General features: G+C 52.4%; 1 protein-coding gene across 8 annotated transcripts; it reads left to right on the plus strand.

Annotated features, from left to right (window-relative positions):
• The first annotated feature begins 6,331 nt into the window (after positions 1 to 6,331).
• On the plus strand, positions 6,332 to 16,106 carry CD19 (CD19 molecule). 8 transcript variants are annotated; one of them, XM_027771776.1, is made up of 15 exons: positions 6,337 to 6,556; positions 6,790 to 7,056; positions 7,383 to 7,586; positions 7,721 to 8,014; positions 9,844 to 9,951; positions 10,234 to 10,282; positions 10,559 to 10,644; positions 10,974 to 11,087; positions 11,227 to 11,322; positions 11,401 to 11,469; positions 11,571 to 11,630; positions 11,713 to 11,769; positions 12,323 to 12,415; positions 12,515 to 12,620; positions 13,312 to 13,330. In XM_027771776.1, the coding sequence occupies exons 1-14, from the start codon at positions 6,469 to 6,471 to the stop codon at positions 12,604 to 12,606; spliced, it is 1,677 nt and encodes a 558-aa protein (XP_027627577.1). In that variant the 5' UTR covers positions 6,337 to 6,468; the 3' UTR covers positions 12,607 to 12,620; positions 13,312 to 13,330. The 8 variants fall into 8 exon arrangements, with proteins under 8 accessions (XP_027627579.1, XP_027627578.1, XP_027627580.1 ...); XM_027771775.1 differs by lacking the exon at positions 13,312 to 13,330 and adding an exon at positions 16,044 to 16,106 and having other exon boundaries at positions 6,340 to 6,556; XM_027771774.1 differs by lacking the exon at positions 13,312 to 13,330 and adding an exon at positions 16,041 to 16,097 and having other exon boundaries at positions 6,343 to 6,556.
• The last annotated feature ends 323 nt before the right edge of the window (positions 16,107 to 16,429 follow it).

The following is a 16,429-nucleotide window of genomic DNA, read 5'->3' on the forward strand; positions in this document are numbered from 1 at the left end:
CCCGGAGCCGGCGCTCGCCGCTTCCGGGTCCTCTCGGCTATTTCCGGATCCGCTCGGCTGTTTCCGGATCGCCCCGGGCTCGAAGCCCCGGCCGGAGGTGGGGGTATTGCCGAGCCTCGGCCGAATATTCCCGAGTCGACACCCAGCCCCGGCCTCAGCCCCGCCCCTCCCTTTTTCTCTAGGCCGCGCAGTTCGTGAGGATGTCTGCCAGTCAAACCCTGTAGAGGTTCTTTCTTAAAGGCCTTCCTGGGCGTCCGTCTGTGACCTTGGAAGCCCTGCTGCAATTACTCCTCCTCTAAGACGCCGGCCGGCCTCAGCCAGGGAGGACGGAGCGCTCGCGCTGCCTCTCTTCTCCTGCCCGGTGCCAACCTTTGATCGGCCCCTGGCCGCCCTTCCGCTGGAGCCTGGCTCACATTACAGCCCTCCCTGCACCGCCGCCCTCGTGGAGCGTCCCTCGGGGCAGGGCTGGCGCGGCTTTATTCTTCTGGGCACCTCTGAGTTCCCGCGTAGTCAGTCTTAGAAGCCTGAAACTTCCATGTCGCCACCCGCTTTTGATACTCAACCAGTCACAGCTTCCTGCTAATCCCTCCAACCCCCTCCCCGTGCCTAGCAAATCCCCCTCTCCTTATCTCTGCCTCTGCCCTAGGTCAGACTGTCATAATGTGTGACCTCCACCCTAGGACAGCGACAGGCAATTCAGATTGACGTCCAGAACCTTGATTTTCCTTCCCCCAAACATGTTTCACACTTTGTAAAGCACAGTCCAGGAACCTGAAAGTCCTGGAATCTCTGTCCTGCAAATCTCTACCTGCAATATACTGAATATTCCAGATCTTCCAGATCGTGTCCCTTTTCTTCCATCTCCAGCGCTATCACCCAGTCTAACTCCTGCCTTCTCTGTCCTGAACTTCCATTCCACAATGCCTCCTGTTACCCTCTGTCAACTTTTGGCCCGTTTAGTTAATGCTCCTCAAAGCAGCTTAGAGCAAAGGAGTGTGTGATCTTTGCAAGATATAGATCATGTCTCCTCCCTGCTTAAAACCTCTAGTTATCTGGCTTGGAAATGAACAGACATCTCACTGATACCACAGGTGGCGTACAGGTGCGGGAGATGTTCAGCATTAGCCATCAGAGGGATGTCAATTAAAGCCACAGGGAGCTGTCACTGCACACCTCTCAGAATGGCTAAAATAAGAGCAATAACATCAAATGCCTGTGAATATGTTTTCTGATGGCTAGAAAAGAAGTATGACAGTTTCTTTTTTTAGAGAGAGATTGCAGCTGTAGGGCATGTGCACTCGCCAGAGAGACAGAAAGGCAGAAAATGAGAAATCATCCCCCCCAGGGGGATAGCCATGCTGCAATCCCTTCACCTCCATTCTCCTTTTGGGATTTTGGGCACACATGCACACGTGACTGGTATGAGTTTTAAGCCGCTGGGTGTGGGGCTCGAACCACGGTCGACTATGTGGGAGTTCAGTGATGTAACCACTGCTGGTGCCAAGAAGTACAATAGTTTCTAACAGCACTACACATGCGCTTATTTGAACACACCAAATTTTCCCCACTTGGGGTCTTGGCTCAAATGTTGCCTCCTCAGCAAGGCCTTCCCAGACTATCCTGTCTAAAGTAGCCACCTCCGTCACCTGTGCACCATTAAATCACAGAGCACTTCTCACCATCCCAAATGATTACCGATCAATTTATCACCTGTCCCCTCTCCTCTTCTTTAGTCCAAAAGCTTGCATCAAAGCTCCATGAGATAGGGACCAGCAGTTGGCATAATGGCTATGTCGCTGGACTCCCATGTAGTTGACCGCAGTTCGAGTCCCAGACCTGGTGGCTTAGAACTCACGCCGGGCGCGTGTGCGTGCGTGTGTGCCCAAGATCCCGAGAGGAGAATGGAGGACATGGATTGCAGCGTGGCCGTCCCCCAGCCACGTGATTTCTCGCTTTCTGTCTCTCTGGCTCTCTCTGTCTTTCTGGCAAGCAAAAACCTCTCCAAAAATAAAGCTCCATGAGATTAGCAGCCCTGTCTTTCTTGTCCTCTGCTGTGTCCCCAGCCCCGAGCCAGGTACACTGTAAATAGATGTTTGATGAACAGATCAATGAATGAGTGAATAAGCACTTCCCTTACTGGTCTTCCTGGCCTTCTTCCAGCCACCTTCCATGCAGACAGGGGAGTTATGGTAAATCCAAATCTGGCTTGTGAAGCCCCAGTAGCTTCTTGCTTTCAGAATTAAATCCAGGCTCCCTGTGTATGTGGCAGGGTTTCTGAGGAAGAGGGTGAAGCAACAGAGATGGACGGAGAGACAGCACCTCCAACAGGGACTTGACACTTGATCCACTCCCTAGTTTCAGCCAGACTTGGATCAAGAGCATGTGGGCACCCAGTGAACTCAGGGAGGTCTTTGGACATGAACCTGGAACCTTCCCATGTGGGTCAGCCTGGCAGTGTTCTGTTTGTTTGTTTGTTTTTACCACTGTACTACCATTGAGCCCTAAGAAAATCAAGTTTTCTTTCATTTTTCCTAAGATCTTTCCTTCCTTTCCTCTGTAAATGCTAATTGAACTCTGACTAGATGCCAGGGTATGTCTAGGGCCAGGAGGGACCCCTGATCTCATAGACTGTCCATTCTGGTGCGTGAGGCAGATGTGAACTGACGAACACACCTAATCTGAGAATGGAGCAAGTGCTGGGAAGGAAATAAAACAGGGGGTGAGGTCAAAAAAGTACCGAGGTTGGGGGGTCAAGTGAGGTCACCCTGAGGAAGTAACACTTGAGCTGAGACCCGAGCCATGAAAGAAAGCAGTCAGTCAAGCGCAGAGCCTAAGAATGGAGCGGAGGGCCAGGGAGAGCAGCAAGTGCAAAGGCCCTGTGGGTAGGAGGGTGCTTGGCTAGTCAGAACAGGGTGAGCCCTCCCGGAGGAGAGTGTGGACAGAGGAAGGAGGAAATGTACAAGGGAACAGTTGGAATTACAATGTGAATTCATTTTGGTGCCAAAAAAAAGTGAAATCCGTGCCTAATTTCTTAATAGGCATTTTTCATGAACTTTTGAAGACCCCCTTGTAGGTAGGAGCACCCTTGCTTAGGCCTTTGAAGACCAGGGTTTGGAGGTTTCTGTTTTGTTTTGTTTTCGCCAGAGGGCACATGCACTAGCCAGGAAGAGACAGAAAGAGGGAAGGAGAGGGAGAAAGCACCCCCAGTGGAACATACTCACACCATAAGCCTTTCTCCTCTGTTTCTCCATCCTGTTGGGGTTTGGGGTACATGTGCACACTCGCCCAGCATGTTTGTCAAGCCCACCAGGACGGAGATTCAAACCGTGGGGTTGGCCATGTGGGAGCTGGGGCTAGCCCTGGGGTTTTTGTTTTCAGTAGCTGAAAAGGCATGGAAATGTTTTAAGGAGAGAGGTCGACTGGGCAGCTGGGCAGCCCTGAAGGGGATGAGTGCTTGCTGGATGAAAGGCAAAGGGGGTCCTGCAGCTCAGCCTCTCCATTCCCCAATGCCTGGCTCCTCCCCTCCCTGTCCCCTCAACCCTGCCAAAGGGAAGTGGGGGCCCTGCCACCTGTAAGGTCCCCTGGGGTTTGCCCAGGGCAAACAGGAAGCCACAGTTCAGCGAGGCAAAAATGTACAAGGGAACAGTTGGAATTACAATGAGAATTCATTTTGGTGACAAAAAAAAGTGAAATCCGTGCCTAATTTCTTAATAGGCATTTTTCATGAACTTTTGAAGACCCCCTTGTAGGTAGGAGCACCCTTGCTTAGGCCTTTGAAGACCAGGGTTTGGAGGTTTCTGTTTTGTTTTGTTTTCGCCAGAGGGCACATGCACTAGCCAGGAAGAGACAGAAAGAGGGAAGGAGAGGGAGAAAGCACCCCCAGTGGAACATACTCACACCATAAGCCTTTCTCCTCTGTTTCTCCATCCTGTTGGGGTTTGGGGTACATGTGCACACTCGCCCAGCATGTTTGTCAAGCCCACCAGGACGGAGATTCAAACCGTGGGGTTGGCCATGTGGGAGCTGGGGCTAGCCCTGGGGTTTTTGTTTTCAGTAGCTGAAAAGGCATGGAAATGTTTTAAGGAGAGAGGTCGACTGGGCAGCTGGGCAGCCCTGAAGGGGATGAGTGCTTGCTGGATGAAAGGCAAAGGGGGTCCTGCAGCTCAGCCTCTCCATTCCCCAATGCCTGGCTCCTCCCCTCCCTGTCCCCTCAACCCTGCCAAAGGGAAGTGGGGGCCCTGCCACCTGTAAGGTCCCCTGGGGTTTGCCCAGGGCAAACAGGAAGCCACAGTTCAGCGAGGCAGGCCTGGGAATTGATAACTGAGAAAGCAGATCTCTTGGGTCCCTGGCCCCTTGCCCCTAGTGCCTACAGCACTGACAGACACAGACACGAGGAGCCAAGAGGAGAGGGAAGGGAGAGTAGAGGGGAGGAGGAGGAGGTAATGGTGGCGGCCTGGGACCGAAGAGCAGACTGAGGAGTTAGGACTCATGGGCTCTAGTGCTCCTTGTAGCAGCACTCAGCCTGTGACTTTAGGGCGGCCCTGTCCTTCTAGGGGCCTTGATATCTCCATTTCTAAGTGGGTTCCTTCTATGACTGAAGAACTGGGCCAGAAAAGGGCATTAAATATCAGTCACTCCTAAGCACCACTATAGACAAGAGGCGACCAGGGCCCTGGCCTCCCTAGTTGATGCGTTGCCTTGCGTATTCTCAGAGCAACTGATGGGCTAGGTTTTCTTATCTCCCTCAGTTCACTGATAGGAAACCTGCCCGTGGTTTTGAACCTAGGCAGTCTGGTTCAAGCTCTTAGCTTTTCAGTGATCCTGTCCCTCATTAGCTGAGGACTTCCTATGGACTGCACATTGACTAAAAATGCCATACATGTATTGTGCTGGTTAATCTTTTTTTTTTTTTTTTTGGAGAGGTTTTCGCTATAGGGCGCGTGCACTCGCCAGATAGACAGAGAGAGACATAGAGACAGAAAGTGAGAAATCACCCCCCAGAGGGGATGGTCACACCGCAATCCCTTCTCCTCCATTCTCCTCTCGGGATCTTGGGCACACACGCACACGTGTCCGGCTTGAGTTTTAAGCCACCGGGTCCAGGACGCAAACCGCAGTCGACTACGTGGGAATCCAGCGACATAGCCATTACGCTAACTGCTGGTTCCCTGTCCTGGTTAATCTTCACAAATAACATTTTTATAGTATGATTAGTAACCCCAGTTGATAGAGAAAGAAACTGAGGCTTAGTGTGATGAGAAAATTTAGCCAAGGGGTAGAGGCAGGTCTGCTGAGCCTAAAGTGTTTATGGAATGGTTACACAGAAGCACAAGAAGCTCCCCCACAATTTTTTTTTTTTAATTTTACTATGATGTAGGTGCACTTACTAGAGAGAGAGAGAGAGGCAGAGATAGTGAGAAAGCACCCTCCCAAGAAGGGATGGTCATGCCATAGTCCCTTCTTCATTCTCTTCTTGGGATTTTTGGGCATGCACACACACGTCCAGTGCATTTTTTTGTTTTGTTTTGTTTTGTTTTGTTTTGTTTTTTGGAGAGGTTTTCGCCATAGGGTGTGTGCGCTCGCCAGACAGACAGAGAGAGACATAGAGACAGAAAGAGAGAAATCACCCCCTCGGGGGGATGGCCACACCGCAATCCTTTCTCCTCCATTTTCCTCTCAGGATCTTGGGCACGCATGCATACATGCCTGGCCTGAGTTTAAGCCACTGGGTCCAGGACTCGAACTGCAGTCGACTACGTGGGAGTCCAGCAACATAGCCATTACACCAACTGCTGGTCCCCACATTGGCCCAAGCTCTTGATTTTCTGCTTCAGCCTCCCCAGTCGCTGGGACGACAAGTGTGCATCACTACTCTGACTTTTTGGGTGGGCTGGGGTTCAAACCCAGGCCTCCTGTGTGGCCTCAGCCTGTTAAGAGACAGTGTCTGGTGTGTGCTAAGGCAGCTGGGCCATCAAGAAATGCTCACTGAATGAATGAACGGGTTGTATGTGTGAAGAAAAATGGATTCAGAGCCTGAGACTGAGGAAGGAGGAGTTGGAAGGAGGACGCTCCTAAGGCTGAATCCACTCATTTAACAGACATTTATCAGGCACCCACATGTGCAAAGCACTGTTCTACAGCCCTGTACACGCCCTGGTGAACAAGCGAAGCCTCTGTTCCAGGGGCTTCCACGCTGGGGGAGAACAGCAGTGAGCGAGAAAACACATGAGCAAGATCACTTCCCCTGGCGCTAAGGGCCAGGATGAAAATAAACCAGGGCGGCAGGAGGCAAGTTTTGCGGGTCTGGAGGGGTGCCTGGGGAAGGGGGCCTGAGGCGTGACCGCCCCTTCCCCTCTGCAGCGGCTGCTTGCCGCCTCCACAGACGCCCATGGTTCATTGCCCACCAGGCCCCCGCCTGCCCCAGCATCCCCTGCGCGCCGAGAAGCTGCCCCGGGGAGCCCGGCCAGCATGCCGCCTCCTCTCCTTCTCCTCTTCCTCCTCTTCCTCAGCCTGGTGGGAGTCAGTCCCCAGAAGCCACTGCTGGTGGAGACAGAAGGTATGTCTGAAAGCAGAGAGGGAAGGAGTCGCAGCTGGAAACCTAGGTTCTGGCTGGGTGCCCTTGGCTGGGTCACTTACCCTCTCTGAGCCTCCATTTTCTGATTTGTGAAATTTGGATGGGAGTTGGGAGGACTGTGAGGGCCTGCCCACCCCCAGCTTGTGGGGTCCTTGGGTTTCTGCTCCAGTGTGAGGAGCGACAGGGGCTCAGAGCACCCCTCTCTCTCTCCACAGAGGGAGCCAATGCCATACTGCCGTGCCTTGGGAATCCCTCTGGTGATCCCCCTGAGCAGCTGACCTGGTATCGGGGGTCTCTGTCAACACCTTTCTTAAACCTGAGCCTGGGGTCACAAGACCTGGGCATCCAGGTGGGGCCCCTGGGCATCCTGCTGCTCCTCTTCAACGTCTCTGACCAGATGGGGGGCTTCTACCTGTGCCAGTCAGGGCCCCCCTCCAAGATGGCCTGGCAGCCTGGCTGGACGGTCAGCGTGAAGGGCAGCGGTGAGGGCTGGGCCAGGCCGGGCTGGGAGGGGGGTGCTGGATGAGAAGAGGAGGGCCTTCCACGGACAGAGGAGGTGCAGTGGCCAAGTGGGGCTGCACGGAGGGCTGGAGGGGCTGGGGGGGCGGCTGGTTTCAGGCGGGCGGGCCTGTGGCCTCAACGCTGAGCAGCTCTGTATGTCTCTGTCTCATGCTCTTCTCCCTCTGTTCAAGTCACTGTTTCTGTCTCTCTCTCTCTGGGTCTTCGTCTCCATTTGTCTCTACCTTCCTGGGTCTCTGCATCATTCTCTTCTGGATGTCTCTGTGTCTGGTTTGGGTCTCCTTCTCAGAGGAGCTGTTCCGGTGGAATGCTTCCGACCTCGCTGACCCTCGCTGTGACCTGGAGAACAGGTCCTCAGAGGCCCCCAGGCCCTCCTCAGGCTACCCCCCCAGCTCCCAGCTGTATGTATGGGCCAAAGACAAACCCGAGATCTGGGAGACAGAGCCTGCCTGTGTCCCATCTAGGGGCGGATTGAACCAGAGCCTCACCCAAGGTAAGGTGACAGTGCTGGCGAGGTGCCAGGAAGTGAGGGTCTGCCATCCAGGGATGGTGACTGGAAACTGGAGGGCTTTGGAGGGATGAGACCCCAAGGGTTTGGGTTTCCTAGCCTTGTCTCTTTTGCCCCAGACCTCATTGCAGCTCCTGGCTCCACCCTCTGGCTGTCCTGTGGGGTGTCCCCTGCCTCTGTGGCCAGAGGCCCCATCTCCTGGACCCGTGTGCACCCGAAGAAGCCTAACATCTCATTGCTGAAGCTAGACCTGAAGGAGGATCACCCTGCCAGGGATATGTGGGTCCTAGGGGCCCTCAAAGGAGGGGCTGTTCTGTTGCTGCCCCAGGCCACAGCTCAAGATGCTGGTACCTATTATTGTCACTATGGCAACCTGACCATCGAGATGCATGTGAAGGTCACAGCCCGGTCAGGTAGAGTTTCTCCCAACTGGGGGGCACCTATGTAGGGCTACTGGGAAGAACTAGCAGCTGATCAGTCTTGAATCTCCATCCTGAGGGCTAGTACCAGCTCATCCTGAACCCCAGCTTCCCACTCCTTCCTGCTGGAGCCCTGAACCCTTTTCTCATCCCTGTCAGTACACCCTGATCATCTGTTTTTCTTTTGTAAGTTTTTTGCCAGGGTATGTGTGCTCACCAGAGAGATAGAGACAGTGAGAGGGAACGTGAGCAATCACCTCCCTAGTGGGATGGTCATGCTGCAATCCCTTCTCTGCCAGTCTCCTCCTGGGATTTTGGGCATGTACAAGCAAATGCTTGGTGTGATTTTCTTTTTTTCTTTTTCTTTCTTTCTTTCTTTTTTTCTTTCTTTCTTTCTTTCTTTTTTTTTTTTTTTTTAAGGCGTTTTTTTTATTCTTTTTTTTTGAGAGGTTTTTTTATTTCTATAGGGCATGTGAGCTTGCCAGAAAGACACAGAGAGACGAGAGACAGAAAGCAAGAAATCACCTAGGGGGATGGCAATGCCGCAGTCCCTTCTCCTCCATTCTCCTCTTGGGATCTTGGGCATGCACACACACGCGCCCAGCGTGAGTTTAAGCTACCTGCTGGTCCCACCTGGGTGTGATTTTCAAATCACCAGGCCCGGGATTCGAACTATGCTTGTCCATGTGGGAGTCCAGTTCTTTCACCACCATACCACCTGCTGGCTCCCACTCCGCCCGTTTGATTCCCTTTATTCCCATGGCTCCTTGGTCACCATGCCTTGGTGACTCTATTCCAGGCTCCGTACCCCACGTACACAGCCATCTCCAGGAATTGCCCTTGACGTCCCATGGACACCTTGAGCTCATATGCAAAATCAAACTCATCATCTTCCCAAAGCAGTCTTCTGGGTGGCCCCGCATAAGTGAAGGATACCCCCACCTGCCCAAGCTAGGAGCCTGCGGATCCTTTCTCTTCTTCACCCATCCATTACACTGGCCATTCTGTCTCTCTTTCGGTTTTTATTCCTTCAAGTTTACTTATTTTATTTATGATAGATAGCACATGTGTGCATAAGAAAGTGAGAAAGCAAACAGAGAGAAAAAAGAGAGGGAGGAAGAGAGAGAGAGAGAGACCCTTGACAGGGTCCTACCATGCCGTGATCCCCTTCCCTCAGCCTTTCATCTCAGCAGGATCTGGGGGACATATGCCCAGTGTGTGTCAGGCTGAGCTGGGGATCTGAACCTGCAGTGGGCCGTGTGGCTTCCAGCACTGCAGCTCAGTGCACTGCAGACTGCTCCATCCACCTGGGTCCCTTTCTGTCTCCTTAATACAATCCCACCATGCCACCCTAACCACAGTTCTCAATCTCGGCCTCAACTTTCACTCCAGACTTGAAGTTGGCAACATGCTGCATCCCAGTTCTAACCTTGTGAACCCAGCTCTACCCTTCAGGTTGACCATCAATGTCTCCAACTGCAGCACGAAGCTGACCATTCCACTCCCCAATACTAACACCACTTCTGATCGGCTGTTGGGATTATGAGGAGGGCTCTCCTGCCTCTAAGGAGCCATGTCCCAGGAGAATAGGGACCGTACCACAGAGCAAATTGTCTCATGCCCTGTGCCAGGCTCTGTGGCACTGTCCTTATCCTTCTGGGACATGACTCCTTAAAGGGAAGGAGGAGAGTCTTTCTCATAGGCTGGGACTTTGAGTCTGTGTCTTGTCCCTGCCCCCAAGACTTACAGTCCTTTTGGGTCTTGAGGTTGGAAGGTTAGATGCCAGACTGGGGTCACCGTCTCATAGACCTTCCCCCCAGCAGTACTGCGCTGGCTGCTGAGGACTCGTGGCTGGATAGTCCCAGTCGTGACTTTGGTTTATCTCATCTTCTGCCTGAGCTCCCTGTGTGGCTTTCTTCATCTTCAAAGAGGTGAGTCATGCCCCCCCGCTGGTCTGCTCAACATTACCCAGTCTTCCTCAGGATAAGCACACACTGGCCAGTCTGACGTCCATCCTTCTCTTCTCCTATCCCTCCCCCAAGCACCCCTGAACTTTGCCACTCATTCTTCCCCTATCCTCCTCAAATTTCCCAAGCCCCTTGGGATTTGAACTCCTTTCTCCTCTATTGACCCAAGAGAACTCCCTAGCACCCCCTAAATCCTCATTCCTCTATGCAGTCCCTTCTCTCATCACTTTCCTTAACTCCCACCAGCCCTGAAACAGAGGAGGAAAAGAAAGCGAATGACTGACCCCACCAGGAGGTAATGCAGCAAATGCCCCCCAACTCCTCCCCACACTTTCATTATATGCTTTGCACTGTGTCCTCTGCCCAGAGCGTCTTTGCTCATCTCTACCAGTTGAAATAATGCCCATCCTCAAAGCTACTTCCTCCGCGAAGATCTCTTCAGAGGGATCCCAGACTCCTCTACGGGCAGTCCCAGCACAGAGGAGCTAATCACGTTTAACCTCTGGAGGCCGAGTGTGTCCCGCTGTCCCTTCCAGGCCTGGCCTCACAGTGCCTCCCTTTCTCCTGCCAGGTTCTTCAAAGTGACACCTCCAGGAAACGGGGCCCAGAACCAGTACGGGAACGTGCTATCCCTTCCCACGCCCACCTCCGGCACCGGTTAGCAGCACCGCCCCGCCTCTGACCCAGGCGCCACTCCAACCTATGACCCCGCCCCAGAGCTGGCGCTCCACCCATTGTCCTTATCCCTCCAATCTCTTGAGTGTCAAGCCTTGCCGATCTCGGAGCTCCGCCTCCAGGGGGCGGAGTCCCTCTAAAATAACCCCGCCCCAGAGTTTGGGGCCACGCCCCTAGACCTAGACACCCCACAGCTCAAGACCGGGTACCTAGTGTCTAGAGCATCTTCTTTCCTTCATCCCGCCGCGCGGACGCTTAGCCCTGACCGCCCGATCTCTTTTGACTCCACATGACAACGCCCCTCTCGCCAGGACGTGCCCTGCGCTGGGCGGCAGGCCTAGGGGGCACCACCCTGTCCTACGGAAACCCGCGCAGCGATGTCCAGGAGGCTGGAGCCGCGGGATCCGGGAGCGCGCCAGGAGAGGGTGAATGAGGCTGGAGGAGGGCGCAGGGGGTGTTCTATTCTTCGCATGGAGGGTGTTGGGACCGTCTTTGGCAAGACTAGTGGACTGGGGTCCCTCACCCGGTTTCCTACTCACCCCATCCCCAAACCTCTAAGCCTAGAAGTGGACGGGGAGGCCTATGAAGAGCCGGACAGTGAGGAGGGTTCTGAGTTCTACGAGAACGACTCCAACCTGGGGCAGGACCAACTCTCCCAGGGTAAGCGCCCCGCCCCATGCTTTCCCATCTCAGCGGTCGTCTCTGGACCCTCGCTGGACGCCCCTCCTTTTCCACCAGATGGCAGTGGCTATGAGAACCCCGAGGACGGGCCCGTGGATCCTGAGGATGAAGACTCCTTCTCCAACGGTAATTTGGGGTCCTTGTCGGGCCTCGGAAATTTGGGAGGATCCACGGCGCAGTGGAGCCCCTAGCGGAGAGAGAGATCCTGAAGCTCTTTCTAATGGCAGCCGCTGAGTCTTATGAGAACGAGGATGAAGAGTTGGCCCAGCCAGTCTTCAAGACAATAGGTGGGTGTGAGGCTGGTCACATTTCAGACGGTGGTAGTGAGACCTAGAGGCCAGAGTCGTGACTTCTCTCTTCCTTCTCCAGACTTCCTGAGCCCCCATGGGTCTACCTGGGACCCCAGCCGGGAAGCAACCTCCCTTGGTGAGAAACGCTTGGGACCAGCCTGTGGTGCCCAACTTGGGCTTGACCTGGCCTCAGCTCTGACACGAGGCCCATCCTGGACCTGAGTCTGACCCCAAGCCCAAGCCTAAGCCTAAACTTGACCTTAGATTTGAATCATAACTCTGACCTCAGCACTGACGCCATCCCAATCCCAACCCCCAGATTCACACCATCCCTAACTGTGAATACCAGCACTTTTCCAGTCCACTTCGTCTGCACTTGACCGAGACCTGATGCAGGCCTCAGCCTTCACACGGGCTTTCTCTCCGATGTGCTCACTGTCTGGCCTTGACTCCTTCCAACTGTGTTCTTGACCCTCTCTCTGGCCATGACCCTAGTCTACCCATACCTAATCCAGATTTACAAAGAACCAGAGCCCAGAAGTTGATGCTGACCTGACCACTCCTGCCTAGTCCCACCTGGGTCAAGCCTGCCATCTTCGCCTGCCCACAGACTGTGCCCCGTGTGGGTTGCACTGCCCTTCCCAATCCCCAGCATGGCTCTAGGGCCTTCAAGTCTCCGTCCCCTGCAGGGTCCCAGTCCTATGAGGATATGAGAGGGATCCTGTATGCAGCCCCCCAGCTCCTCTCGCTGCGAGGCCAGCCCGGTCCCAGTCATGAGGAAGGTGGGTGCTTCTGCTCCTGCTCCTGCTATCCTCCGGGCTACTGCTGCTCCAGCCCACCCATAGCCCTGCCTGTGTTTTACTCTTCCTGGTCCTATCCAGATGCAGACTCTTATGAGAACATGGATAATCCTGAGGGACTGGAACCAGCATGGGGAGGAGCGGACCACATGGGGACCTGGAGCACCAGGTAACCCGCAGTGAGCAGGTGAGCTGGGAACTGAGCCTAGGGAAAGGGAAGAAGGAGGTGATAAGCAGGGACAGTGGTGGGTGCTGGCTGTCCGGGAGGGAGAGGGGAAAGTGTTCCCAGGACCTAGGGGCAAGGTGAGGCATCCTGGACCCCTCCCCATCATCATTTCTTCTATATAACCTGGGCCTTCTCAGGCCCCAAGACCCACATCTGACTGTGAAGTCTGGAGACCCCAGGCAGACAGTGTCAACCTCTGGAGCAACACAGTTCAGGATGTGTGTGCGTGCATGCGTGCATGTGTGTATATGAGCAAGTGAAACTTTCCCGTCTTGTGGTCCCCAAATAAACTCAGTGAGCTCTTCAATCCTATGAAGTAGCGCCCTTGTGTGGGAAGGGAGGAAGGTGGAGGATAGGGACACTTCTGTCCCTTCTTTAATTCTGTGGAGCAAGGGGGTCTGCACCCCTGACCCCCAGCAGGACCTTTTCCTTCCGGTGGCCTGGCCTTCACCCCTTTCTCTCACTTGCCTATCACCCACCGGTCTTGTCATCAGCCACATTCCCACCACCCAGTCATTCAGTCTTCATTCATTCAGCAGTGGGGAGCTGGGTGCAAGCAAACAGTAACAGTCTAAGAATTGCAGACTAGTTAGAAACATCCTCGATCAACATGGAATATTTATTGAATATCCACTTTTTTTTTTTTTTTCAGTTTGCCAGAGGGACTGTCCCATAGCAAAAATCCTACAGCAAACTAAATAATAATAATAATAATAAATTAAGAAAAAATTATATAAATAAAAGCTATAGTATAACAGGGACCAGCAGATGGCATAATGGTTACGTCACTGAACTCCCATGTAATCGACTGCAGTTTGAGTCCTGGACCCAGTGATTTAAAACTCACGCCAGGTGCATGTGTGTGTGTGCCCAAAATCCTGAGAAGAGAATGGAGAAGGGATTGCAGTGTGGCCAACCCCCCTGGGAGGTGATTTCTCACTTTCTCTCTCTCTGTCCTGTCTCTCCAGTGAACACATGTGCCCTATAGCAAAAATTTCTCTCTAACAACGACAATAACAACAACAAACCACTACACTATAACAAACATTTACATTGTAGTAGGCATTACGACAAATGGAGAGATGGCTTCCCGTCTATGGGAGGATGTACGCAGGTGATACGCGGATACTATGCTGCTTTATCTCCTGGACGTACCTAGGGACAACTATGCTATTATCACTGTTTTGTAGCTAAAGAGACTGAGGCAGAGAGGTTAAATAACATGCCCCAGGCTTGTCTGGTCAATAAGCAGCAGGGTCAGGCTTTGCCTTCTGACCATTGACTTCTGAGTTTATAGTTAGTCTGGACACTTTCCCTTCTAGGTACAATGTTATAGATGGGAAACTGAGTGTCAGAGACGTTAAGACGATGTCTGTGGTCACACAGCTGGCAATTCTCAGAGCTGGATGTGAATCCGGAAATCTAGCTGCAGGCGTAGTTGCCATGCCTTACCACCTGACACAAACCGTGCCTATTCCTGGTATAAACCACGAACACCTAGACTAAAAAGTCTTTAGCCCCTGAAACCATTGTGTTGCAAATTCCATTATATCCAGATATTGTTAGTGTCTTTTTTTTTTAATTGCCAGAGAGCATGTGCACTCATCAGAGAGAGAGAGAGAAGGAGAAAGCACCCCTCTCGTTCCTCATGGGGCATGATCACACAGCAATCCCTTTTCCTCCCTCCATCCTGATGGGATTTTAGGCATGCATGCACATGTGCCTGGTGTTTTTTAAGCCCCAGGGCCAGGATTCAAACTGTGGTCAGTTGTGTGTGATCCAGCTTCTTTCACCCATAGACTGTGGGACCAGCCCTATTCCTAGTGTCTTCTTCCTGGTCCCCCTGCCACCAGCATTGCCAGCTTCAGTGGTCTCCTGAAACCCAGGACTGGCATCTGAAAAGCAGTCTCTCCCACTCAAGAAAGTTTAGTGCTCTAAGACTATCATTTTTCTGTATTTATATTTTTATTTCTCAAATTATTTTTCTTGATGTACCAGTTCTTTCTTTCACAACATCCTGGTTTTGTTTTAGAGTCCTTTGTCTTGGAACTTTTTTTTTTTTTTTGCTTTCCTTTTTTTTTGGACAAGTTTTTACTGCAGGACGCATGCACCAGCCAGAAAGACAGAGAGAGACAGAAAGCGAGAAATCACCCCCCGGGGAGATGGCCACGTTGCAATCCCTTCTCCTCCTTTCTCCTCTTGGGATCTTGGGCACGCACGTACACACGCCCGGCATGAGTTTAAGCCACCAGGCCTGGGACTTGAACCATGGTCGACTACATGGGAGTCCAGCGATGTAGCCATTATGCCAACTGCTGGTCCCTGTCTTGAAACATTTAAAACATACTTTATCGGCATTTACATTAAATCCTTCAGTAGCTAACTGACCTTAGGTAACTTTACCTCTCTCTCAGCTTCCCCAGTTACCAAGTAGCCTCAGATAGAAGGCATGGTGTGGTTACTCTCATGTACAAGGCTGTGAATTTCCCCTGGCATCATGGTGTCACCAGAGGAGGTTTCTTTGACTTGGTGTTTCTCCTGCCAGTAAAAGTCCCATGAGTTCCCTGGGCCCCACTGATACCCTGGGGGCCAGTTTGCTTTGGCTTCTGTTACAGTCTTACAGGCTACACAGGTTTCTAACCATTTTATTCATGAGTTTCTCAGATCAGGTTTTTGCACAGAGGTTTGGTCTGAGGCCAGCCAGCTCCATACTTTGGTATACTCTGGGACTCTGCCCACGACGGCTTTGGCCATCGCCGCCTGCTGGATGGCTTGCTTCCATCTTGCGTAGCAGGCCTGAGGAAGGATCCCCCCCCCGCCCCGCAACTTTCTGTTCCCAAAAGAGACAGCTTCTTTTCAGCTCCCAGCATTTTCCGGGGAGTTCAGTTTCAGCTCCCTGCTATTCCTGGGGCTTTAGCCTGGACCTCTGTCCCTATGTGGTTATAAAAGCCCAATTGTAGGGGTTTTAGCATCCCCATGGGCTGCTCGACTTGACTTCACTCTTATCATTGTGGCTTTGAGTTCCATCTTTATTTCTGGCACCAAGAAGAGTCTGTCTTGCTTTTGAACTTAGCTATTTAAAAAAGTAATTATTTGGGACCAGCAGATGGTGTAATGGTTATGTTGCTGGACTCCCATGTAGTTGATCGTGGTTTGAGTCTCAGACCCGGTAGCTTAGAACTCACTCCCAGCACAGGTACATGTGTGCCCAAAATCCCAAAAGGAGAATGGAGGAGAAGGGATTGTGGCGTGGCCATCCTCCTGGGGGAGGGGGTGATTTCTCACTTTCTGTTTCTCTGTCTCTCTGGCGAGTTGTGCCCTATAGCAAAAATCTCTCTCTAAAATTAAATTAAATTTAAAAAATAATTATTCTTCGACCAGCAGGTGGCACAGAGGTTAAGGCAGCTGAATCCCACAGAGCTGACAGCATGGTTGGAGTCTCAGACCTGATGGCTTGACCTGGTGGCTGGAAAAAATGCACCAGCCGCATGTGCATGTGTGCTCCAAATCCTAAGAAGAGAATGAAGACGAAGGGATTGCAGTGTGGCCATCCACCCTGGGGGTGATTTCTCACATTCCCTATTTCTCCCTTTGTCTCTTCTCGGTGAATGCATGTGCCTCGTAGCAAACTGAAAACAAAACAAGGGGCCAGCAGGTGGCATGGTGGTCGAGGCGCTGGACTGCCTGCCACGTGGCCAACTGGCAGCCAGTGGCCTAAAAATCACGAGAAATAAATAGCTAAATAAATAAATGTTAAAAAAAAACTCCTT

The sequence above is a fragment of the Tupaia chinensis genome, unplaced genomic scaffold (genome assembly GCF_000334495.1).
Source record: "Tupaia chinensis unplaced genomic scaffold, TupChi_1.0 Scaffold000231_1, whole genome shotgun sequence".
In the NCBI taxonomy this organism is placed as follows: Eukaryota; Metazoa; Chordata; class Mammalia; order Scandentia; family Tupaiidae; genus Tupaia; species Tupaia belangeri.